Raw genomic sequence first — 23,833 nt, forward strand, 5'->3', positions numbered from 1 at the left:
CTTTGAAATGCAAACACAAATCTGACAGATCAGGGAGGCTAAGCCTCTTTAGTTTAATGAAGAGCAAATTATCTTCCATTTCTTCCCATAAAATTGTGGCAACAGTGTATTGCTTGTTCTCATTGTTACACAGGAGTTCAGAGGTGTTCAACAGTAAGAGAAATTTCACAGCTTGAGTATCTGAAACTGCCCATAAATTGTTTCACCCTCTCTAGTCTCTACCAAGTATGAATTATTCCATTAACATTCATGTGATGCTGTTTTCACCACACTGGCCTCCTCAGTGCAGACCCATGGACCTAATCAAACACATAATCAATCAATCTGCCTGTCAGATACAAGCAGCAAACAAGACTTCTTTGTGTCCTACACAATTGCCTCTTGAGGAAAAAAAGTGAGCTACTGGTTTGTAAGAGCATGTAATACACAAGTAATGTGTGAGGGGCCAGAGCCTGCGGTGCTGTGAGGAAACTTGTGACTGAATTCCTGACAAGGGACATTTCTGATGGCTTACTCAGACTGCCCTGACTCCTGTTCTGGAATGACACACTATCAAAGAATATTTTAAAAAGATGACTGCAATCACTGGAATCGAAAGCTTCTTACAAGTTAACAAAAGACAAAAGTGGGCAATCCTTTGGCTTTAGCATTGCTGAACTTTCATGAAGGATGAATTCTTGCTGCAGAACTCTCCACAGAGCAAAAGGGAAAACAACAAAATAGCTCAACAGTTTTTAAATGCCTCAGATTCTCAAGGGGCAACAAAAAGAGAGAAACATGACACCCATCCTTGTCTTGCCTCCTTTTTGGAGGGGATGTCAACTACTGTCTCAAGATCGTGCAATGAGACAAGAGTTGGAAGTAATTTAAGTGGGCAAATGTGGCACATCCTTCTAACAGTCTAGCCACAACATCTTTCTGGTTTTATGCTGCAAAGAACCCTCCAGAAGAGCAAACCTCATTTGGATACATACACAGTAAAAACAACATAGGCATGCAAACACACTTTGTTAAAGCTTTGACACATACACCATGTGATCAAGTAATTTTAATGTGCATGTAAATTGCATTCCACAACTTGGACCCTAACTCACACCAGGCAAGAAACTTCAAGCCCTGACAGTCCCAACTGATGTAATGAACAAATTAATTCTGCTAAAATTACCTTTAAAAAGCCATTACCTGTATTTCAGATGAGTGGAAAACACTAGTAAGAATTAATTAAAAACTTGTTACATGCCATGTTTACTCGGCACCTGCCAGGTAAAATTCAATTGATAAACTCTTTTTACAACCATGCTGGAATGTAACCATATAGAGTACAAATAATCCTTTACACACGTTTCCTAAGTCAGAAAGGGCCTGACCTTCATTATATAACAAAATCTGGTCAATGATTTCTTCAAAATCTATGTACTTTTAGAGATGATACACTTAAGATAAGAAGGCAACTTACTTTGATGCCTTAGATCAGAGCATACATTCCCTGGTGTGGCATTTGAAAATTGCTGCAATTCCTTTTATGTAGAATATTTGTGGAAAAACCATGAAGGTATTTATGCAGTAGAAATCTGAACAGAGGCTTAGGTAGGGTTCCTGTAAGTTTGCTTTACAGCATCTACTGATAGATTGAAATGATTTTTATTAACCAACTTGAAAAACCTCCACTATCATCACCCCAGCAGCAGCAACTCAAGACCTCTGGAAATCATTATGGCTGGTGCAGAAACAGAGTAAGTAATGGCCCATTATAACCACTTATGGAATCTTAAACATCTTTATTTAAATAGTCAAAATAAATATTTGATAAGGCATAGCTAACCAAAGTACCACAACATTTATTTTTTTAAGCACGAATGTCAAAGGAACACGAGTGCCATCTCCTGGTTTAGGCATGGAAACACTCTGGGTTGTGCTTACTGCATTCAAAACTTCCAACTAGATGTAGGGGTTTTTTCCTCTCCTTTTCTTAAAGTAACTTCATCTTCAACATTCACAGAATGCAGTAAGAACAAAAATAATTAAATGCAAGAATCCAATAAAATTTGCTTATCTTTAGTGCCTGGAGCAAAACAGCCACATACACTCTTCACAGGTACTTTCCCCCAAATTTAACTTCACAGATGTCAAATCCTATTAAAACACAGGAATGATGACAATTTTAGGTAAATATTCAAGTGCAGTGGCTTGTAATTCAAGAGGCAATCTGGGAATCAATGTGGAGTATGTTCTCATGACTCTTTTCTACCCTAAAAAATGCCTTTATTAATTAAGTGAAATGTATCCATCTCCTATCCAGGAAGTGACAAAACCTAATAAAGAAGGGCTGAGAAATTTACTACAAATGGCACAAAGAACTGCAGCCCATTTTGTATCTACTGCAACAGTCAAATCACAAAGTTGTTGAGAATATAGGGGTAAAATACAAACCACTTCAAGTTCCAGCCCTGCAGCTGTGCAGGGGTAAAAAAAAGGTTGACTCCATTACACACAACCCCCTCAAAATTGTATCACAGTTATGTCAGATCCATTTGGTAACAACTACCAACAATGTTCTTTCAAAGCAACTTTAGAAGCAATTTAAGAAACAAATCTGCCCCAATTCAAGTGTTGCCCCCACTGCAGATAGACAACTGCACCTTCCCCGTGTTTACAGGAGTAAAGACAATTTGCCAACACTGGGTAAATGTCAGCTCTGGGTCTCTTGTTTCCTCCCCATAATCAGTATGGTCTAGAAGTATCTGAGCCCACATGCTGGGAGAAACTGCACTGTGTTAACTCTGTGTGGCATTGTGTCCTATGGACTCCTAAACCTTGCCTCCCAGCATTTCAGCTCTCTGTGCCATTTCACACTTGCACATATCCACATAAAGGCTGCTTTTCTCCACAGGCTAAGAAGCCATTGCTAGACTAAATGTTTTAATTTCCCGACTCCACACTCTTCTTCTGTGTACTGACTTGCTGTAAACCAGGATCATAATCCTCAAGTCTTCTGGAATACATAAAGCAACTTATATATATTTTTTTAAGTACAACCCTTTGGAACAAAATGCATTCATGTGTTTAATGTCCCAGCAAACTCTCACTCTTGTTAAGAAGACAGACAGTTATTGCACTTGTATCCCACAGCAACACACACTTCCAGAAGGAGAACCACAAGTCTTTCTGCAGCCACCATGCCCATACTTTCTCATCCCAAAGCAGCACAGTCCACGATGCATTCATCAGCACTTGACCAATTCCTTGTTTGGCAAAGGTTCTGCCACGACTTCATCCCGCATGAACTGCTCCTAAAGACAGCAAGCAGGGATTTAGGCGATTTACATTGGTTTTGGATCTTTTCTACCTCACAAACACCACAACATACACCCAGGCTGGAAAACAGAGTGATTATAGCATGAATTTGTCTCCCAAAACACGAAAGCCGTAACGTGGTTAGGAGGTGAGAAAAGCTGCCAGAGCTGCTGGAGTCAGCCACAGGAGATCTTCACATCAGCGATTTCATCCCCTCTGTATCCTACCCCAAGTCCACGCAGGTAGACGCGTCTTTATAAGCCCAAACACGGCAGCAGGAGATCAGAAAATCGAGAGACCAGAGAGCAGATGTAGCTCCAAACCAGGCATTTCTAAACGCTGCCCGGCGCGGCGAACCGGGCCTCGGAGCGACCCGGCTGGAACCGCGTCCGACCGCCCTCCCTCCGCACCCACCTGGTCGTAAATGACGCGCAGGATCAGGGAGCAGCTGGGGCAGGTGGCCACGTCCTCCCCGTTCTCCAGGTCCTCCTGCAAAAGCGCCGGGAGAGCCGTCAGGCCCCGCCGCCTGCCCGGTCCTGGGCCGCACCACCCTGTTCTGCCCCCCAGCCCCGCCCGGCCGCCCCTCACCCGCGTGATGAGGAATCGGTCCCCGCAGGGGCACGGGTAGCTGTAGGTCCCGGTCTCCTCGTCGTACTCGAAGTCCTCGATCTCCACTTCGTCGTGGAACACGGCCATGCCGCCGGGGAGCGGCGGAGCCGGGCCGGGGCGGACGGGAAGAGGCGGCGCCTGACGGGGCACGAGGGCGGCGCTGCCCGTGACGGGATGCGGCGGCGGGTAGGGGTGGTGGGGAGCGGGCCGGGGATCCCGGATGCCAGGGAGGGCCGGCTGGGGAGGAGGAGGGAGTGGGGGGCCAGGAGGGCGAGGGGCGGCGGGCTGAGGGGCAGCGCGTTCGCGTTCTCCCGGCTCGCCCTTCCCTCACGGCGGGAGCGCCGCTCGGAAGCGGTGGCCGGGCCGCCCTCTGCGGCCGATGGCGCTGCCGCTTCCAGCCCTGGCGTCTTGCCCGGCGATCCCAGGGGCTGTGGGGGAACGGCCGGGCACTGCTGCGACCTTGTCCTTGTCCCTGCCCTGCTCCTTGTCCCTGCCCTGTCCCTTAGCCGTGTGCTTCCCGTGGCCCTTGGCCGCCTCAGTGCCGCCCCGCCCCAGCTGGGCACAGGCTGCCGCCGCCTCTTCCCCACCTCACCCGCCTCCTCCCGGCGCTCACCGTGTTCCCCTCAGTCCCTGGAAAAGGGGGAAAACCTTGGTTTCTTTCATTGCTTTTGCGGGAAGGTCTGTTTGTCTAAAGGTGTGTTTTACTGGGAGATAGCTTTTGCAAAAAGGCTTCCTGTGCTGCTTGCTTCAGTAGCCTTGCTGCCCGCCTCTGCACTCTCTTGCATTAACCTACCTCGTAATTTGCATTTAAGTGTGATGTGGGTGAACTAAAAGTAGTTCTCCCTTCAGACAGTGACGTGGGATTGTGGGACAGAAGAGATGCAGACATATATCTCAACAGATACTAACCCAGGGCCAGTGGATCAGAGGGGATGGAGAATAAATGGCTCTTTGGTTTTAAGTGAGGAGAGGAAGAAGTCGTGAAACGTAAGCGCTGGTTTCATTCCGTGGAGCAAAGGAGGTTTATAAAAATATGTAAAGGGTGGGTGCCAAGAGGATGGAGTCAGGCTCTTCTTAGGGATGCCAACCACTAGGACAAGAGGCAGTGGACAGAAACTGAAGTTCCACCTGAATGTGAAGAAGAACTTCTTTACTGTGTGAGTGACTAGACACTGGAACAGATTGCCCAGAGGTACTCTCACTGGAGATATTCCAGAACCACCTGGATGCAGTCTTGTGCCCTGTGCTCTCAATTGGCTCTGCTTGAGCAGGGAGATGAGATTATATGACCCACTGTGGTCTCTTCAAACCGCTGTGAAAAAAGAGGGTGTTTGGAGTAGCTGCTCCTGTACTGGCTTGGGTAAGGTGATAATAAAGGGAGAACATCCCACCTGACAGGAGCCTGGGAAGCTGAAGCACAGTGCTTTCATGGAGGGCAGGGAATTGCCAAAGAGCTGGATGAGTGAAAAAATCACAGAGGTGACAGATGGGGGAAAAGCTGTTCACAATTTGTAATGGCATGAGTCACGCTTGTATGTGGTAGAGGAGAACCAGGACTCATTAAAAGACAATTAGGAATTTATTGGTTGCAGAGTAAAAATTGCAAATTATTTTTATTGTGTTTTTCATGATTGGAAAGTGATGATAGTAAAAATGGAGCAAGTTTCTTGAACTATGGTTCAAGAGTTATTTCTAATTTGGGATGGAGACTCAGCCTTCAAGCAGTTGTATCAATAGGGTCCTTCAGCTGTGACTATAAAATTAGGCTGACATTTCTTTCGTTTCCAATAGTATGTATTGATATTGAACTTCAGGTTGGTTGGAGATGTAGGTGTCTATATCCATGATGTGCTATGTGAAAGATTCATGAGATCATAAAGTGATCTCATGAATTTGAGAAACTGATTTTTGAGCACTCTGGGTTAACAGATAATATGCCAAGGCAGAGGAATGGGACTTCATTAGACGTGTATTTTGTATTTTCCTAAAATATTTTGAGATTGTTAATAATTTTGTTATCAATAGTGTCTACACATTTTATGTAGAAAGTGTTTTTGCTTAAACAAAGTATGTTGATGTTTTGCTTAAACACTTAAGTACACTTTAAGTACTCTGTGATGCCATGGAAAAAAATGTTAAAGTAATTTTGCTCCCTGGGGGTAAAAGACTTTTCAGTAATTTCATTTTTAAAAGTTGCAAGCTGCTGTGGAATTAAATGCTGTAAAACTATTAAAAATTATGGACAGTTAAAAGCTGCAAGAAGTATTTCTTATGCTTGAAAATGGGCATTTTGAGTAGTGACTGTAGATGTATTCCATTTCTGAGCAGCCTAATTTGTGGAAACTCTGCCTTCATTCATACAAGACTACAAACAGGACAGATTACTAAGTGACCAGCCAGTGCAGCTGTTAGTGAAATCCTGGAGAGTATTGGCCTGATTAGTTATCAACAAGCTGGATCAGTGCCATTTCAAGGGATTAGAAATGAAAAACATTTTGGAAATAAGTTACAGGCCTTAAAAGAATGCACAGAAAGATATTTAAATGAAAGTAAAATATTAATGATTTAAAGAAGCAGTGGACTGCATCATGGGAATAAATATCATTTGATAGGTGATTGATATATGATAGTTATGCTAATCCATATTAGGAAAAATAAAGGCAGATTTACAAGGAATGAGAAATATCTCTTGGCTCTCTATGAACCTGTTCCTACACTTGAAGGGTGGTTCTGACTAACCTTGAATGTTGTGCATGTCAGTTCAGCTTTCTCTGTCATAGCTGTTTGAATGTGTGGTTTTGAAGCTTCACACTGTGTTTCTACTACATGCATGTGAGTGTCCTCCACTTTCTTCACTCTTTAGAGATGTATTATGTGGGATACATGGAAGTGTGAGGGATTAATGTCATTTTAAAGAAGCCTGTGAACAAACAGGCTTAATTAAAGTTTATAAAATTCTCCACCCAGGACCTTTTCTTTACCAGTAGAAAGGGAAAGTCAGTGTTTGATCTTTCCTACATGAATATTGTTTGAACATTTCAAATCACAGATATGCTGGCAGGAAGGCACTTGTGAGCATCATCCAGTCAGAATTTGTGCTTGGAGCAGGACACTTGTTCACACTGGATTAAGCCAGTCCCAGGTATTGACCTCTGTCATGACATTTCTGCTTTCCAGCCCTTCAGTTTCTCAGTTCCCCTTTGAAGGGGAGCTCTACTGTTCTAATCTAGTATCATCCACAAGTTTGCTGATCATAGAATGGCCCAGAGGGAGACCTCAAATACCATCCAGTTCCAGTGGCCATGCCATGAGCAGGACACCTTCTGTCTCATCATCCAAGTTAGTGATAAATGTATTGACCTCTGTCAGCCCCAGGGTACTCTTACTGTTCTAGCCAACAAGTGAGGCAAACTTGAAGCCATCAAGTCTTCACTTCTGTCTGCCAGACAAGTTTTCAGCCCCTCCAACCACCCATCTGGTCTTGGCTTACTGATGTGTGTGTGCTGCAGGGGCTGGTGCCAGGAGCCACAGGACACTCAAGGTGTGCTCCTGTCCCCTTAGCTGTGTGACCAGACCTTTCATCACCATAGCTGTTCAGGTTTATCAAAGATAACCTGCCCCTGGTAAATCTGAGTCACATCTTCCTGATTGCTTTCTTAGCTTTCACCCAGCTTAGGGGGCAAGCTGTGAGCATTTTTCCAGTTACTGGGATAGTGCTGACTGGATGTAAGCATTGCTTTTGCTTCTCTTAAAAAATGAGCACGTGTAAGTCTTTTCCCAGTCAGTTGGAGAGTGTGTGATAAGTGTTTTTCACGGGTAATAGACACTTGCCTGACAAGCATGTCAGCTGTGTCTCTTAGCAACCTTGAGTGTAACCCATCTGGCTCTGTGCATCTGAGTGCATCCAGCATCTCTCAGCAGGTGCTGGCCCTGCTCCTGCTTATCCCTCTCCTTCCCAACCACCACTGGTACAAGCAGGGGTCTGGGTGCAGGCTTTGTCTGTAAAGACTGAGGCAAAGGGAATGTTGAGTACTTCAGCCTTTTCCATGTCATCTCTGACGAGGTCCTCCCCTTGTGAGAGACTGAGACATTGATGCTCAAGCAATTGCCCGTTTGGAAAAGGTACAGGGGCTGTGCTGAGGCCAGGTTTGTACCCCTGGACTGAAGGAGGAGAGGTTGGGGTGTGTGGTGGGAATGCTCTGATCTGCATAAGAACAGCCCAGGTGCAGAGAAGGTGAGCACCACCAGCAGAGCATGATCACAACAAATTGACCTTGGTTTAGCAACCAGCTGGGTTTGAGCCAGGTGAGGGAAAAGGCCAGTGAGAAGCAGGTGCTGCTGAGGTGGGATAATGCTGATCATCCTGCCAGAGTCCCCCCTCACACAGCTGGGCCAGCTGTAACTCTCCCCTCCCAGGGAAGGGATCAGGACACACTCGTGTTCCCAGCTGGGCCTGAGGGTGTTCATCCCTTCCTGGGGGCAGACCTGGCTCAGGTACAGCTGGCATGGCTTAGAGGGTGACATGACCCATCAAAGACCCCAAAGTGCCCCCAGACCCATTTCTGGGGCCTTCCCCAGACACATGATCCCCAGTGTTGGAACAGACAGGGTAAAACTCCCCCAGGGAGGTGCCTGGCTGTTCCCACCTGAACCTGAACAGACTGAACCCATTGAAATCTATGTTTTGTGGTCTTCCCTCACCCTTATGGATCAAATGTCCAGCCATCATTTTGACTAAGTGAAATTGCAACAGTCAGTTCTTGTCACTGGATCCATGGTTGGTGATATCTTTCCACTGTCTTCTCTTATCCTTTCTTTCTCTTCCTTTCTTTTCCTTATATATTTTCTTAAGTGATTCTTTTATACTTTTATATTGTTTCATTTCTATAGATAATAATTAAAAGGGCTCTGTACCTCATTTTCACTACAACATAACATCCCTTCATCTGATGGATGCACATTTTCACTTGTTTATGAACTTTCATACTTTTAAAATTCCCTCTCATTATACTTTGTTGCTAGTTTTAGCTCCAGCTGGGCTTTGGCTTTTCTGATTTAAGGGAAATAAAAGCTGGAAATAAGCCATTTCAAACACTGAATGCTTCATGTAACAAATATTTACGATTTTTTTTCAGGAACCAGTGATTCTGAAGACTGCCTGATCATGATGGCTCATGCTACTATTTATGTGGGTTGCACTGTTCCTCAATTACTGAGAGGTGCTCAGAGCTGGATTTTTCCCTCTCATTCTCCATTGGGGGTGTTGAGGCACTCTGCTTTTTGTTACTGCACAGGCAATGGGTAGGTTATCCACTTCCTTGGGGTTTTTTTAAGAGTGCCATGGTAACACTCTCAAAATCAAACTGACAAATTACTACAGACCTATAAATGCTTAATCTAACTCCCAATTATATATTTGTATTTAATTGTTATTTAGATTTGTGTCATCTGTAGTCTGGATTACACTGGTAAATTGTTATGTTAATAGAAATTCATATCAGTAAGGGACAGTAGCACAGCTGTCAAAATTGCAATTATCTTTGTTTGCTTTTTCTTGCAGCACAATCAAATCAAAAAGGAAAATGGATCATCTAGAGAGGACAGCAAATAATTTTCGACAGGAGGTTAGTGTTCTGTTCTTTAGGATGCAAGTAATTTTAATTTTTATGCTACAAGGATAATTATATTGGATAATAATATTAGATTTTTAGGCTCCATTTTGCCTTCTGCTGGAGTCTGGTTTTCTTCTTTTTCTCCTCATTTTTTTATATTTGTTACTGGAATAAAATTAGCATATTTAGTGCTCAGTGGGTGAAATGTAATGAGTTTTTAAGTTTTTCAGTGATATTATGCTGTTTACTTTATGTTGGACAAGAAACTTAATATATTTCTGGCCAACTATGGATTATAATAAGTTATGAAAGCACATGGATATCCCTCATTTCTAAACTGACTTCTCAGATTTTTATGGATTTATACAATTCTTGTTCAGGCTTGAGATTTTAAAATGTGGAAAATGTCCTTTTATAACATAGGAGCAAAGGCAAAAAGTGTAGACATTTTGAAGGGAGAGATGATAAAAGATCTTCAGTTTTATCTAGTTTAATTCATAAATACAAGGAAGATAAAGCATTGTTCTCCATCAAATCCAGAAGGGCTTATTCTGGATCTCAGTTTTGAGCAGCAAGTATTCTTTTTCATAATGTTCAGGGGGGAACAGACTCTTGTACTTCACACAGATATTTCCTTTCTGTAATAAGCTGAAGTGGATGCACACAGATGGAAACTCACCACACATCTGTCAGTGTGTGTACATGAAATCCTTCTCTGCTGTTTTCCCCTAACTGTAGTGGAGAATAAATCACATTTTTCCCAAGAGGAAGCTGGGTGCAGGGGATATGTAGGAAACCCCCAGGAGAGAAGATTCAGCCCTGTCTGACCTGGGCTGTAGATGGATGAGACAAGTGCAGCCTGGTTCTGCCTGTCGCCAGAGCTGTGCCTCAGCTATTCCCACTAATGCCAGCTCTTCCCTGAGTACAGATCAGTGCTGCTTGTGGACATCAGCTGCTCTGGTGGATCCTGTTTACCCCAAAAAAATGGATGTAGAGACAGGCACAGACCAATGCATTTTCTCTTTTGCTTCTGATATGAAAAAAATGATGGCACTTCTGAGTGGTGCAGCCATGGGGTTTTTTTATATTTATTGTTTGGCTTGCTTCCTTTCTCTGCTCAATGTCAGTACCTGAAAAATACATGGAAAATGGATCCTTGTGAGGTGTTGGAAGCTCAGGGTTGGTGCAGGGAACTGTAAGGCACAAGAAAGAGAAGGAAGCTGTATGAGATAGGTGAAAGAGCAAGGCTCAGTTCCTGCTACTGCACATTCTCTGCATATCAGAGGATTATGCTGTTTCTTTTTTTAATGCTTGATTTATTCTTTGTTGCTTTGTTTCTGACCACTTTGAAATCAGTTTATTTTAAATCCTCTGCTTGGTTTTAAATTCCATATAATCAGCAGTTGGCTTCCCTCAGCCAATATTGCCTTATTTGGCCATTTCAGTCCTGTAAAAGATGAAAGAATCATAAATCTGTGTTGCATTACTGTGAATGCTACAGACCATTGCCTGTTGAAGAGTGATAATGGCAAGGAAAAGTGACTAATGCTTTCTTGAAATACAGAAATGCTTTCTGCAAAATCCAGAGTCCTGTGCCCTCCTCTCACTGCAGCCTTGCTCGGACCAGTTGGACACCCTTGTGATGGACCCAAATACTGGCTGAATGTCTTTGATCACCCTGACTCAAATTTAATGTTTGAAATAACTTTATACCAATTAAGAATTAAATTTCAAGTACTCTTGCAGCTCTCAGCCAAATAATGAATTAAAGAGGGCACTGAAGAGTAAAGAAGGGAATGAAGTCCAAATTTAATGTCCTTTTCTTGCACTTCTCCATCAGAACAACCACTGAAGTCATGTATCTGACATTTCTCTTGTTAACTTTGACTGCATTCCTCATTTAATACTGTCTGCTAAAGTGGAACAGGAATCCATTCTACTTCATTTTAAATTAGCAAATGTCCTGCTGTTTAATGGGACAGGGAACATGTTCAGATGTTGCTTTAAGAATAAATTAATTTCCTGACATATGTTTTAAATTACAGCATAGTTGCTTAAAGTGAAATTTTTTTTGATCTGTTTGATCTTAGACAAATGATAAATGGTAGAGTTGTGGTGGTATTTTGAGTATTTCCTTGTGTGGTAAATGACATCAGCATTTTTAACAGTAAAATCTGTGTATTGCTGTGTGTAGAAAATACTTAGGGCATTGCTTTCTTTGTAGAGGAAAAAAAGGTTAATATTCATAGTCCAAAAATCCTGAAAAGGAAGGGCAGGGAGGGGATGAAAATCTATGTTACACTGATGGGCATCAAAGAATTTAAGTGGGGTACTCATCCCCAATGGTTCTTTTTGCAAACTCAGCTTTTCATTTTTCATCTTTTTTAAAACTCCCTAAAAGGAGTATTAACTATGGCTCTGACATCCCCTACCATGTGGCTGCCAAACAGAATCTGCTCTGGTAACCAGCCATGAGACCTTGTGTCTTGGTTTCCCTGTGCTCATATGGATGTAGGGGATAAATGCAGTCACACAAGGCTTGTTGGTTTTCTTTCACTGATGCATTAACATTAATGCATAATCGTTCAGTAATGCACTTAATTACTTAAATTAATCTAGATCCAGAAGTGTCCCTGGGACTTCATCTGCAACTGATTTTTTACAAGTCTTTTTTCTTTATATCAGAGATCTTTTTACTTTGTTGCTGGAGGATGCAGGAGTGTGTGTCTTGTGTAGATGTGTGAAGAATCTGCTCAGTGATAACTAGCAATCCCCTCTCCTTAGAGCTATGTTCTCTTCAGCTGAGCTAAAGTAAGTTTGTTTAGAGTCTTAGAAAAGTCTGCTCTCCATTCAATGACTATTTAAGTGAATCATAGAATGGTTTGGGCTTGAAGGGACCTTAAAGATCATGCAGTTCCAACCTCCTGTCATGGGCAGGGACACCTTTCACTGAACCAGGTGGCTTAGGGCCCCATCCAACCTAGCCTTGAACACTTCCAGGGATAGATCTATTTTTGTTTCATCACCTCAGTGAAAAATATTGGTGCTGTAGGTAATGAAATGCTATGGGTAACATGGGAAGTGATGGATGTCTCCCACATGGCTTCTAGAGTGCTTTTGCTGCAAATTATATCACATATCACAATGGCTTCTTTTCCTTCTGCTAGGTAATTACACAAGCAAAAGTGTGTGGGATCACCAATGAATCAGAGACGGTCAAAAGGCTTCGTTTGGCAATTGCAAATAAAGATTTTACTTTCAAAGCAGGACAATGGTAAGATCTTCTGGTGTATTTGAGGGGGAAATTACTAGAAGTCCACTATAACAAAGTGATGAAAGATTTCTGGTCCTTGGGCCTTGGAAAAACGTTGTTAATTTATATAATACTATGTTTTCTTATTGGATGCTCTCTAAAGAGCTGATATTTGGCATAATTTTTAAATGGTCGTTATTAAAAATGCTAATATTACTATTAAAAGGGCAGAAGTGGATATTCTTTAAATGTTCAGTTATAGTGTTTTGGTGTTTTCCTGTGGTTTATTATATTACATTGTTTCTTCAGGAGTACTTTGAAGTTCACTGTACTTTATTCTGTAGGCTGTCTTTATTTACAGTTACTTTTACTTTATTTAAAGTTACTTTTACAGTGGAGCTGAGACTGCTGATTTGTAAATTACTTAATTTTGGTGTATTTCTTCCCCTTGAAGTTTCCACTCTGAAAATTAAGCCTGTTAAGTCAGATTAATATATTAATAGACATATTTGAAAATAAAAATCTTGAATGATCAAGCCTTTGAAACAATTAGCTGTTTGTTTAAACAATTTTACAGTTGTTTTTTTTCCCAGGGAAGTAGTGGATTTTCATGTTTGTCTTCCTTCCTTGTTAAAAATACTCTCACTCAGTAACTTGTTTTTTCCCCCTTAGAAATTAATTTAAAACTAGGAGTAGTTGCTTTTGGCAATGGACATTTAAATGTTCTTAAACTTTTTATTGGCTTTGGCCATCTGAAAGTGGTTTTGTTGAAATCAAAGTATAGCTGCTGGGGTACTAGCAGCATATGTTACTCATGGAGTGTTAATATGCTGGCTTTTAAATTTAGAACCAGAACACAAGATGCTGATTAGCAATAATTTGTTTGTGAAGTAATTTGCTATAGTTTTTGCACATGTGCAGTGACTCATATTAAAATTCTTTCTTGCCAGTACTTGCAACGTACATTTACCCTCCAAAAATGTTTTTGAAATTACCATGCTGGAAACTGAGAGCTTTAATTATAATTACTCTTCTTCATTTTTATTTTTCCTTGAAAGTGTTCTAGTGCTATTGTAAGGTACACCCCAACTTCTCTGTACTTGTATCTATAAACTGAGGTTGCATTTTTCTGATGAGCAACACATTTTCTTGAGCAGAAAAGGCTAAGTTGGTAGAATTTGCTATAGTAAGATGTTACAGTCAAAGATTGTCACTAAAATGTTTACATTTTCTGAAAATGTTCTAGTTAGTGAATTTGTTTTGCAAGCACTTTGGCAGATACTGGTCTTTATCTGACTTCAAATAATAATGAAGAGACTTGTTGCTGTTACACCTTTTGATTTACTGAAACATGCATTGAGGTATATGCATGTTGCAAATACTTTGAAGAAGTAGCTTTGTGATTTTAGTGTTTCTGATCTCTCACTCCAGCAATGGGTAATTATTACTCATTTCTTAAAGATATGGTTTAGGTGGGTTTTAAAAGAAGGGAAGTAAAAAAAGCACCCTGAGATCTCTAGTTTACATCTATTTGTGCCTCTCCTTGTGGTGGGTTTTCTTCACTTTTTTCCCTTCTGCTGCTCTTTTCTCTTAGGCTGTCACATTTCTTCAGGAGCCCTCTCACCCTTCCTAACATGGCTGAGACAAGCCATCAAAGCTAGTCCACTATAAGATAGTAAACTGTGCCTTGAAATCTCTCATAGTTATGTACTTGGGGGAAAATGCACCTGCATTAGTATTTGGGAAAGGTAAAAACCATGTTTGATGGTAAAAAAGGTAAAAAACATGTTTTGCAATAATGTTTGTGTGTTTCCCCACCAGGCATGGATAAGGTTTCCCTTACATGCTAAGGAGAACATTTGACTTGAATATAAATTATTACTTTACAGAGTAAATTCTCATATTTTTCATTAATTTAAGTAAGTCGATCTTAGTAGGAAGATTATTTTCCACCAGAGGGAGGTAAAGAGCTTCAGCAGCGCCGTGAGATGTTCTTTGGCAGGATAAAGGCTGCAATTCAAGAGTCAACCTTTCTCAGCTGCCAGAGCCTGACTGTCAATAAAGCTGGGCCCCACAGGTAGTGGGGCTGCACAAACTGAGGACACTGAAATAAGCTTGTCATTTTTTTGGTTGTAGACCATTCTTTTGCAGTCAGGTATCTTTATGCACCATCAAGATATGTAAGCATCAAGTTAAAAATTATATCACACTGTATGCATTCTTTGAGAGAAAGAGATTTTTTTTCTTCAAAGGGTGAATTTTTCGTGGAGTAAGCAGATTTTTTTTTTTCTTCAAAAAGTGGTGAACTACTCAAAGTGCTTCTCTCTTTCCTCAAGCATTTGTGGTGTCTGTGAAGAATACAGCCTTGCTGTTTAAAGAAAATACCTGTGCAGTAGCAGTCAGTGTTTATTTCTTGTTGCATCCCCACGTAACTAATACTGAGCCAGCCTAACCCAGGCTAGAATTGAATACGGGTTTCTGGTACCTGGCATTGTTTATCAGCGTGGCTGTTTCCTAAGGGGACCAGCACAACTGCTTATAGGCATTTGGTTTATTGTGCAATACAGTGCTTTTGTTATGTGCTGTAGAAAGCAGAAGCATTTAAAGACTTATGGAACACAGAGGAGTGCAGATGATAAGATCATAAACCAACCTGTAATTTTTTTCTGGATTCTTTGGAAGCCTTATCAAGGCTTATCAAAGCCCTACTTCTATGAGACTGAATTATAGTTCGTATATAGTAATGGCTTGCCTTCCATACTCTCTACTGGCTGGTATTGCAGAAGCTTAGCCACATGTTACCTTCTTATCTGTACAAACTCGTGCATGGTTTGCCTCTAAGCTGAAAGAAAAAAACTGGGAATTTATTCCAGTTCAATTTCCTATAACCTAAGAAAGCGATATCTGCCACCAGAGAGAGCTGCAGTTCTGCTGCCAGCTGTGGACTTCTTATATGGGAGATTTTTTACATACTGTCGGTTTTATTTCAGGTATTTCATCTGCTCAGGAAAAGAAAGTGCTTAATATAAAGTAATTTCCATAAAATTAGAATGCCAGTCTTATGTTTGAAAATTGAAGAGCCCATCAAAGGGATCAAAAAGAGTGGGAATTAAACTACTCTATCAGACCATAATTATGTTTTTGTTCTAATATGCAAATAATTGATTTTAAACACTTAGAATTCTAGTCTGTTGTGTAATATGGCATCTAATGCTAAAAGCAGAATGGTTTGGAAACCTTCTAGTTTAGCAAACATGATGACAAGGTTCTAGAAGAAAATAATTCTAAGGAAATGGTGTTGTTTAAGGTTAACTCCATTTTTGGAAGAGTTACTTTACAACAATGAAGATGTTGTAAAGGAAAGATAATTGAAACAAAGGCAGCCACATTATTTTGGCTATTGCTGTCCATGTTTGGGTTGTGGCTTCTTTTTTAAAGTTCTGTGTCTGATCTATTTTTAGGGTCGATTTCTTTATTCCTGGAGTATCTGTAGTTGGGGGATTCTCAATATGTTCAAGCCCTGGCCTGTTACAACGAGAAGGAATACTGGAGCTGGCAGTAAAGCACACTGCTCATCCTCCTGCTCACTGGATTCACACTGAGGTAAATGAAATTCACTGGGAGATTGGGCTTGCTCTCTTTTTTTGAGGTAAAGGGGGTGGTGTGTGTTTTTAGACCACTTTGTGCTATTAACTGCAAAATTCACATTGACTTCTTTAAGCATTTTTGATACAACATAAATCTTAAAACCTTTTGTTCAGTAAGGGACTAAAATTGGATGTTTACATGGAAATGTGGTTATTGTGATCTTTTGTCACCACTGGTGCTTACAGTGGACTTAAAAGTTATATTGTAGTTAGTGTATATAAGGGTTCTCACTCCTTTGGAATTAATGAATTTTTGAAAAACCTCTGTTCTAACTTACATCCCTGAGAACAGGCAGTGTTACACAGTAAGAAGTTATTTCTGATAACCTTCCATAATCCCTGATTATTTCTGTAAAGATAAACTGGGGATCATTGACAAATCACAGATAGATAGAGATTATTAAAGGGGCTCCCCTTTAGCCAAGGAAGATATTTAGATCAGTTCTTCTGAAATGATAAAACATTTCAAAATATCTATAGTATTCTTTTAAATGCACAGTATTTTTGTAATAAATACATAACACAGGGCTTGGGATTTTCGCTGTCTGAAGACTAAAGTCTGAGACTTGGCCTTGTGGTGTTTTGTTTATCATTTACCACATTTAGTTTGTCAGATGAGTCACATGTTTCATCAGTAATCTGTCCTATCAACTTTTTTCTTTTCAAAGTCTCTGGAAACTATTTAAGAATTTTTGATGTTGTAAATCAGTTTTTATTGTTGAGTTTTCTGGTGGGATTTATAGGATAAATCTTTAGTTAAGGGGTAATCTACATCAAACCTGATGCCATGGAGAAACCTCCAGGGTATACATGGACTCTTCTAGCTAAACAAAAATGCATGCTTTTCTTCAGGAAACAAGCAGAAAAAATAGCAACCTAGAATTCAGAAATGTTGTATATATGGTGACAATACTGGTGCTTAATTGTTTAAAAATTGTCCTAAAGGAAGTTGGTATCTCAGGTTAAAAATGTTATGGGAATAGTTAGCACTGATTTACTCACTGTATTTGGGGTTTTAGAGGTATTTATTTCTTAATATTACTGTATATAAAATAGTAAATTTTCGCACCATGTGTTTTATATAACTTGAGGAAGATGTAGCCTTTTCTTTAAAATGTAGCCATGTGATGTATTGATTGCTTCACTTTTCTGCCTGAGCTGTGTCTATAAACTAGGCTAAAGGACAACGCTTTCTCGTGTTAGTAAAATAGAATTTTACTATTTTTTCTTAGTATACTAACTTATTGTTATTGTTGTCATGGCCAAAGCATGGAAATATCTGGAAGAGTGCTTATTAAGAGATTCTCCCCAAATCCCATGTCCAGTCTTGAGGAACTATGGCTGGTTAAGGGGGCAGATGTGAGATTATTTCTCCCTAAAATTGCTTATTTCCTCAAAGGGTACCATATTCTGTGTCCTCCTTAGGCTACATGGATCTGGAACACACATGGGTTTGTGCTTCTCTAGACCAGAGTAAAACATGGTGGGAAAGGCTGGCAGTGTCCATCACAAGGGAGAGAGAAATCAGTTTCAGTTAATGAATGCTCATTGCCCTACAGTATGCTGGAGAGACAATAGTTCTGCAGTAATTAAGAGAAGCAAGAAAGTTGTTGGGTGTTTTTAATGATCATGCTTGCTATCTTAGGAACCCCTGTGTTCTATGCAGTACCTGCATCCAAGGGCCTCCTCCTTGCTCCTGGTGGAATTGTTACACATTGCACCTTAGCTGTCTGTGCAGCCTTGGTTAATGGAGCTCCCTTTGCTTCAGTTTACTGTTTCCTGCTGTGAGAAGAATTCTTTGGAGGAAGTGTTTTCATTCTCTAAACTAATTTTTCAGCAGTTCCTATAGCTTCTTTTTCTCTTTTCCATTCCCACCTTCCTTGCTTTCCCTATCCTTTTCATTTTATTTTTTAAAACCTGTACATGGCCTAAGTGCTCTTATTTGTTCTGTCAGCATGCAGTGATGGGGAAGATCTCACCCGACCTCTCTGTACTGCAGCTTCACCCTTCAGACAGGATGCACTGCTGCTTTACCAAGGAGATACTGACCCAAGTGGATTTTTTTGTTGTTGCAGCTTTTGTTTTCCATGTATCAAAAAAACATGCTTGGACACATTTCTTTAGAAAATAATTTCTCACATACAAGTGAAGAGTAAGAGAGATTTTCTCCTGATTTTTCTTCTTCTAAGTCCCTGAAGTTGCAACTGCAGAAGTGATTCTGCAAGAAGTATTCTTGTGGATACTTGCTTTACTTCTGAATGGTTTTTAATTAAGGAGTGGGAATGGAAAAATTTTCTGTATATGCAACTTACTCTGATCTTCAGTGACCTCACAGGAAGGCCTTTTTTAGCATGAAGTTGCTTTTGGGTAGAAATGTGATTTCACATGTTGAGCTTGAGTTTTCATAACCACACATTGTTGTTGGAAAACTGTGAATTGTTCCTCTTTCACCTCTTATGGGGATAGGAAGGGGGAGTCACCATCCTGCCTTACCATAAGACTGAAACTTTTGAAAGTAGAACTAGATCCCTAGAGACACTAGGTTACTTCAGATGGTTGGAAAATGTGTGTATATTTTAAAGTCCTTCTGTTTTTTCTTCACTGGTCAATTAAAATAAAAATCACAGCCCAGCAAACCATGTGACTGGGATGCAAAAAGAGTAAGATTTCAACTTCTGCATTTAGTTCTGAAATTAAATATCTTCTTTTCCATCCTAGTGTACTCTTGACTCAGAAGTGGCTCTGCGAGTGGGAGGTGATTTCTTCTTTGATCCTCAGCCTGGTGACTCCCCTGTAAACCTAGTGCTGATAGCAGGGGGTGTTGGAATTAACCCATTGTTTTCTATACTGCTGCATATAGCAGATCTTCATGGATACCAAGAGGGTAAAGGAAATAGACACAAATTGGGAACAGCGAAGTTGTACTACAGTGCAAAAAATACCAGCGAACTCTTGTTTAAGGTAAATCAAAAGTTCTTTTTTTAAAAAAACAGGTTTCAGCTATTCAGCTGCTAGTGTGTACATCAATGTTACCAAATTCTAGAGTCCTTGTGTGTAAGACACTGTACAAACAGAGACAAAAGTCACTTCCTGCCTCAAATCCCGTGTGTGTTTTGTTAACTACTTATGCCAGTGTACAAAGTAAGGCTGTTACTGGACACATCTGCTCCCATTGATTTTGATAAGTCAATTACCCCTGAATTTTACTATATCCCTGCAATTTACTGTGATCTTGTAAGAGCATCATAGTATACTAAAGGTTATATATATATGTATATACACACTAATAGTCTGCATAGTGCTGTAATTCTGTAACCACATAGTCTAAGTAGAGATTGTATTGAATGTAACGACTAGAAAAGAATAATTCTATCCAAAGGAATACTTTCTAAAATTACAGCAGAATTTTATTGATAATATATTACTTACTAATAAGTACTAGTGTATGAATGAAGCATTTATAGCTGCTTTTAAAACTGCTTGTTTTACTGCAGTACTTCATCAACATTTACTCAGCAATTAACAATCAGATGTCACATTCAGCCATTAAGGTTTATTGACAATATCTTAGGGTCAAATTAGCACAGCTTCTGTAAAGAAGCATCCAAAATGATTTATGGGTTTTTAAAGTATTGAAAGCTTTGACTGTAAGATGAAGAGCTGTCATGATTCCAGAAACTGTGTATAGGATCCATCACTAGTTTTATTTCTGTACTTCTATCATGTTTCTAGATATGGATATACTTTTTTCGTTGAAAAGTCATTTGTTTGTTGCTATAAGCAGAATAATCTGCTCTTCCTTTTGCCACCTACTGATCTTCCAGTCTGTTCTAAGCATGCACAGGTTTTTCCAGTGCCAGTGCTGACATTCCTGGCATTCACTTAAGCAGTTTTACGACAGCAGAACTTTTGCACTGAAGCTTTTGGGACAAAAGAGAAAACAGTGTCATGCACAGTGCTTAAAATATATCCCTCTTTGATTCTTCATATGTCCCTCAGATCACGAATGTGGCTGTCAAAATTCTTCACTTTTGTGCAGAGGACTGAGGAAACAGAATCCCTAGCAGCCTTTATGCTGTTGTGACAAACATCAGCACAGGATGTGTACAATCTCCAGGGTTATCACTGATGGTTTGGAGGATGTGGTCCCTGAAGGAGCAGCTGTGTATGGGCTGACAAGGGCACAGGGAGATGCCATGGTGGGGTCTGATCCTCACTGTGCTCTCATGTCACTGGCTGAGGCACTGGAAATATCCTTAGTGCAAATGATGGAAGCAACAGCACTGGGATACAAAGACAGCGAGTCAGTAGTGGAGGTGCTGGTGGAACACTGTACAGCAGTGGCAATATGTGCTGCTCCTCATCCCATGTCTTTTTAGGGATTCAGGAACAGATTTTTTACAAAGTAAACACCCAGAATCTTTCTGGGTTTTTTTGTTAAGCAACCCAGGGCAGACTCAGTGTAGTAACTGCTTAACAAGCAAACACTTAATAAAATGAGCAAATTTACCTAGGAATTATTTTTACTTCAGAATATTTTAAAGAATTTCCAGTGTCTATTCTAGCAGTGAAAATCCTGTATAATGCAGAATCTAGACAGTAGCTAAATCTTAATTTCAGAACTAACTACAGCATCTGACTAACATTTTCTTTTTTTCCTGATTTGAACTGAAGCCACTGGGGGTTTGGTGGTAACTTACCACAGCTGTGACTTAAGGAACTGAAAATGAGTTTATACTTTCTACTCTGGTAAAAATAACATTAGCATTACGTGGTAGTTGGTTTTACTTGGGAACATAAGACACTAAAGGGTCTAGTGACCTTATCAGATAAACCAGACAAGACTTAAAAACTTCTTAACTAATGGTAAAGACATACTGAAGGGTTTTTTTTAAATGGAAAACCCCTGTGGAAGTAGAAGGAGGAAATACTGAGAATTCATAAGGGGAAGAAATTGGGAAATGACCTAAGTGGATCTTAAGTCCAAATCTTACAGATTGTAATCTATGTCAGAAAAGGAGAGAAGCATTACCATAGCTGGCAGGGTATTTGCATTCCAAGTGTGGGAATTCTGTGTATGTGTGCAGGTCAGGCCTGTGGAATCACACCCATCAGGTTCTCACTGCTGAAATGCAAAGTCTTGGCTCTCAGTAATAACCACTGGCATTCTGGGACTGTGTGCATACATCTGCTTTGATTTAATGGCCTATGGTGTAAGCAAGTGTGTTTAACATTACAGAAAAATATTCTTGGTTTGATGAAGGCGTTTCCTGGAAAGATCTCGTGTTGTTTCCACGTCACCCAGCAGCGCTCACAGATCTGTAAAGAACTGCAGCCACACATCACAGGTAAATGGCATTGTACAGAGATCCTGTCTGAAGCCCCAGTTTGATTACATCCTACAGGATGAAGCTGTGCATAATCACTCAGCATTTTTACATTTAAAGCTTCAAAATGAGATGTGAGTTAAACTGTTTCTCTGTACTTATTCCACTTTGCAGAAAACTCTTTGCAGTTTTTTTCCTCTGGTAATCCTAAACTTTACATGGGTATTTCCCACTGCAGACTTTATTCCAGAAACTATTAAGCAAATGCTGTTTACTTTCCTTCCTTAAGGTGGGATTGATGAAGCATGAGCTGACTGCTTATGAGATACATCAGCATGTTTCCATGTCTGCTGTATTTGTGTTAGAGATACCTATTTTTAATGTGAATTTGGGATTTTATATGTCTGTAAGCCATGTTTATCTTCAGTGACTAATACCCTCTGCATTCCAAGTACAAGCACTGATCTAAATCCCCAGAAAAAAAAAAATGGTTTTGGAAGCCTTAAATCTCAATACCTATTATCCTGGAATAGGCCAGGCATTTTTAAGAAATGAGTGCTTGAAATACTTCTAACCTTCAGACACTGTTTTTAAAGTGACTTCAGAATTAATATTTCTGTTCTCATTTCCTACTTTTTTTCTTTGTCAGAGGGAAGAATATCTGAAAAGGATCTAGAGAAACACGTATCTAATGATACTTCATGGTACATCTGTGGTCCCCCTCCAATGATAGAATCTATATCCAAGCTACTCACTAACATTGGTGTTCCTAGAAACCGTGTTTTCTTTGAGAAATGGTGGTAGTGACACCTGCTGAAGAGAAAATCATAGTATTTTTTCCAGTGCATTTTGATAAAATGTACAGACATGGACTATGAATTATTTTGAAGATTTTAATGAAGATGTCCTCAATGATTATCTGTAATACACCTGTAATACAGTGCTGCTGCTTTGGGGAAAGAAAAGTGATTTTATATTAAAGACATTAACTGTTCTGGTTTTTTGATGGTTTGCCTTTTCTTATGGGTAGCAGCATGTTTTCACTTTATATACTTGTCCTGTTAGTCAGCTTTTAAAAGACTTTTTCAGTGCCTGATTCAACACTTGTAGAGAACTAGTTGTGCAGCAATACCAGGTATGTTTGTAAGGATAATTCAGGCCACAACCTCTGAATCTGAGTCAACACACTTCCCCCCCAGTTCTATATAATGTATTTACTATTTTTATAGAAGTGCTGCTGTGTTGTGACTTCCGTCTCTTGCCACTTCTTCTCAAAAGAAAAAAACCCACCTTTTACGTGGTTTATGTAAACAAGTTAGTTGTGTTGAGAAAGATATTTTCTCATAATCCTGTTTAGCCCTGAGATGAAAGTGTTGAGTGCAGCATTCAGAGGAATTCCTCCCCTGAACCTGTATCCTGTGCTGAGGTTGTTCTGCCAAGATTGTGCTTGCATGGGCTGTGTGCTCAAAAGCAGCACTGGCCAGCAACAGCTGAGCTGGGAAATCTCCACAGTCCTGCTGCATGAAGAACAGAGCTGGAGGGGATTCCAGCACGTACTGCCTGGAGAAAGGTCTTTGGAGAGGTTGGTCATGCAAGGCATGAGTGTACCTCTAGGTGTACTGGCCAATACCCGAGCCCTTCCTGAATGAACCTTCTTTGTCCAACTTGCAGAAAAACTCATCATAGAAATTAGGAGACCAACAAAGTCTATAATGAGTTTTTAAATTATCTGCATAGACAGTTCAAGTCCTTAAGTAGCAGAGATTTCTCCTGTACACTTGAAGACCTCAATCAGGAGCAATATCAAAAATACTAAATTCATATTGACTTAGTAAAAATGTTAAATGGATAAGGCCTTCCCTTGTCAGTGGCTCCTTTCCTTCAGTTACATTTCAGACATAGCAAACTAGGTAATGCAGCACGTTCCTTGCCATCAGTGTCTCCCAGCTCTGCCTTAATAGGGGCTGCAGAGACACTGAACCACCAGCCAGTCCCCAGCCTGCTGCACTTGCCTTGGTGGGAAGCACTTTGTTTTTCAAGCATAATGTCCCTGTGGCTGCCTAAGGAGGCCTCAAGCCCAGCTGTAGCTCT

The 23,833-nt window shown here is 40.4% G+C and overlaps 2 protein-coding genes across 8 annotated transcripts; one reads left to right on the top strand and one right to left on the bottom strand.

Annotated features, from left to right (window-relative positions):
- Window positions 1–1,761: 1,761 nt before the first annotated feature.
- On the bottom strand, window positions 1,762–4,038 carry DPH3 (diphthamide biosynthesis 3). The gene is made up of 3 exons (XM_058027618.1): window positions 3,883–4,038; window positions 3,709–3,783; window positions 1,762–3,290 (listed from the first exon to the last, which is right to left on the bottom strand). The coding sequence occupies exons 1-3, from the start codon at window positions 3,988–3,990 to the stop codon at window positions 3,225–3,227; spliced, it is 249 nt and encodes an 82-aa protein (XP_057883601.1). The 5' UTR covers window positions 3,991–4,038; the 3' UTR covers window positions 1,762–3,224.
- Window positions 4,008–22,740, top strand: OXNAD1 (oxidoreductase NAD binding domain containing 1). 7 transcript variants are annotated; one of them, XM_058027576.1, is made up of 9 exons: window positions 4,053–4,089; window positions 6,953–7,045; window positions 9,039–9,204; window positions 9,464–9,527; window positions 12,683–12,789; window positions 16,230–16,371; window positions 19,134–19,376; window positions 21,655–21,763; window positions 22,392–22,740. In XM_058027576.1, exons 3-9 carry the CDS (start codon window positions 9,068–9,070, stop codon window positions 22,544–22,546), a joined length of 957 nt encoding a protein of 318 aa, XP_057883559.1. In that variant the 5' UTR covers window positions 4,053–4,089; window positions 6,953–7,045; window positions 9,039–9,067; the 3' UTR covers window positions 22,547–22,740. The 7 variants fall into 7 exon arrangements, with proteins under 7 accessions (XP_057883550.1, XP_057883559.1, XP_057883540.1 ...); XM_058027567.1 differs by lacking the exon at window positions 6,953–7,045 and having other exon boundaries at window positions 4,008–4,089; XM_058027557.1 differs by lacking the exons at window positions 4,053–4,089; window positions 6,953–7,045 and adding an exon at window positions 4,515–5,060.
- The last annotated feature ends 1,093 nt before the right edge of the window (window positions 22,741–23,833 follow it).

The sequence above is a fragment of the Melospiza georgiana genome, chromosome 1 (assembly GCF_028018845.1).
Source record: "Melospiza georgiana isolate bMelGeo1 chromosome 1, bMelGeo1.pri, whole genome shotgun sequence".
NCBI lineage: Eukaryota > Metazoa > Chordata > Aves > Passeriformes > Passerellidae > Melospiza > Melospiza georgiana.

What these genes read in the sequence shown, in the direction of transcription:
- OXNAD1 (XM_058027548.1), top strand. Translation starts at nt 9,002, where the DNA reads ATGCTTCATGTAACAAATATTTACGATTTTTTTTCAGGAACCAGTGAT. An exon ending in CTCACTGGATTCACACTGAG is followed by an intron (nt 16,372 to 19,133) that starts GTAAATGAAATT and finishes TTTCCATCCTAG; the next exon opens with TGTACTCTTGACTCAGAAGT. An exon ending in ACTGCAGCCACACATCACAG is followed by an intron (nt 21,764 to 22,391) that starts GTAAATGGCATT and finishes TTTCTTTGTCAG; the next exon opens with AGGGAAGAATATCTGAAAAG.
- DPH3 (XM_058027618.1), bottom strand. Translation starts at nt 3,990, where the DNA reads ATGGCCGTGTTCCACGACGAAGTGGAGATCGAGGACTTCGAGTACGAC. An exon ending in ACCGATTCCTCATCACGCGG is followed by an intron (nt 3,784 to 3,882) that starts GTGAGGGGCGGC and finishes GCGCTTTTGCAG; the next exon opens with GAGGACCTGGAGAACGGGGA. An exon ending in TGCGCGTCATTTACGACCAG is followed by an intron (nt 3,291 to 3,708) that starts GTGGGTGCGGAG and finishes TGCTGTCTTTAG; the next exon opens with GAGCAGTTCATGCGGGATGA.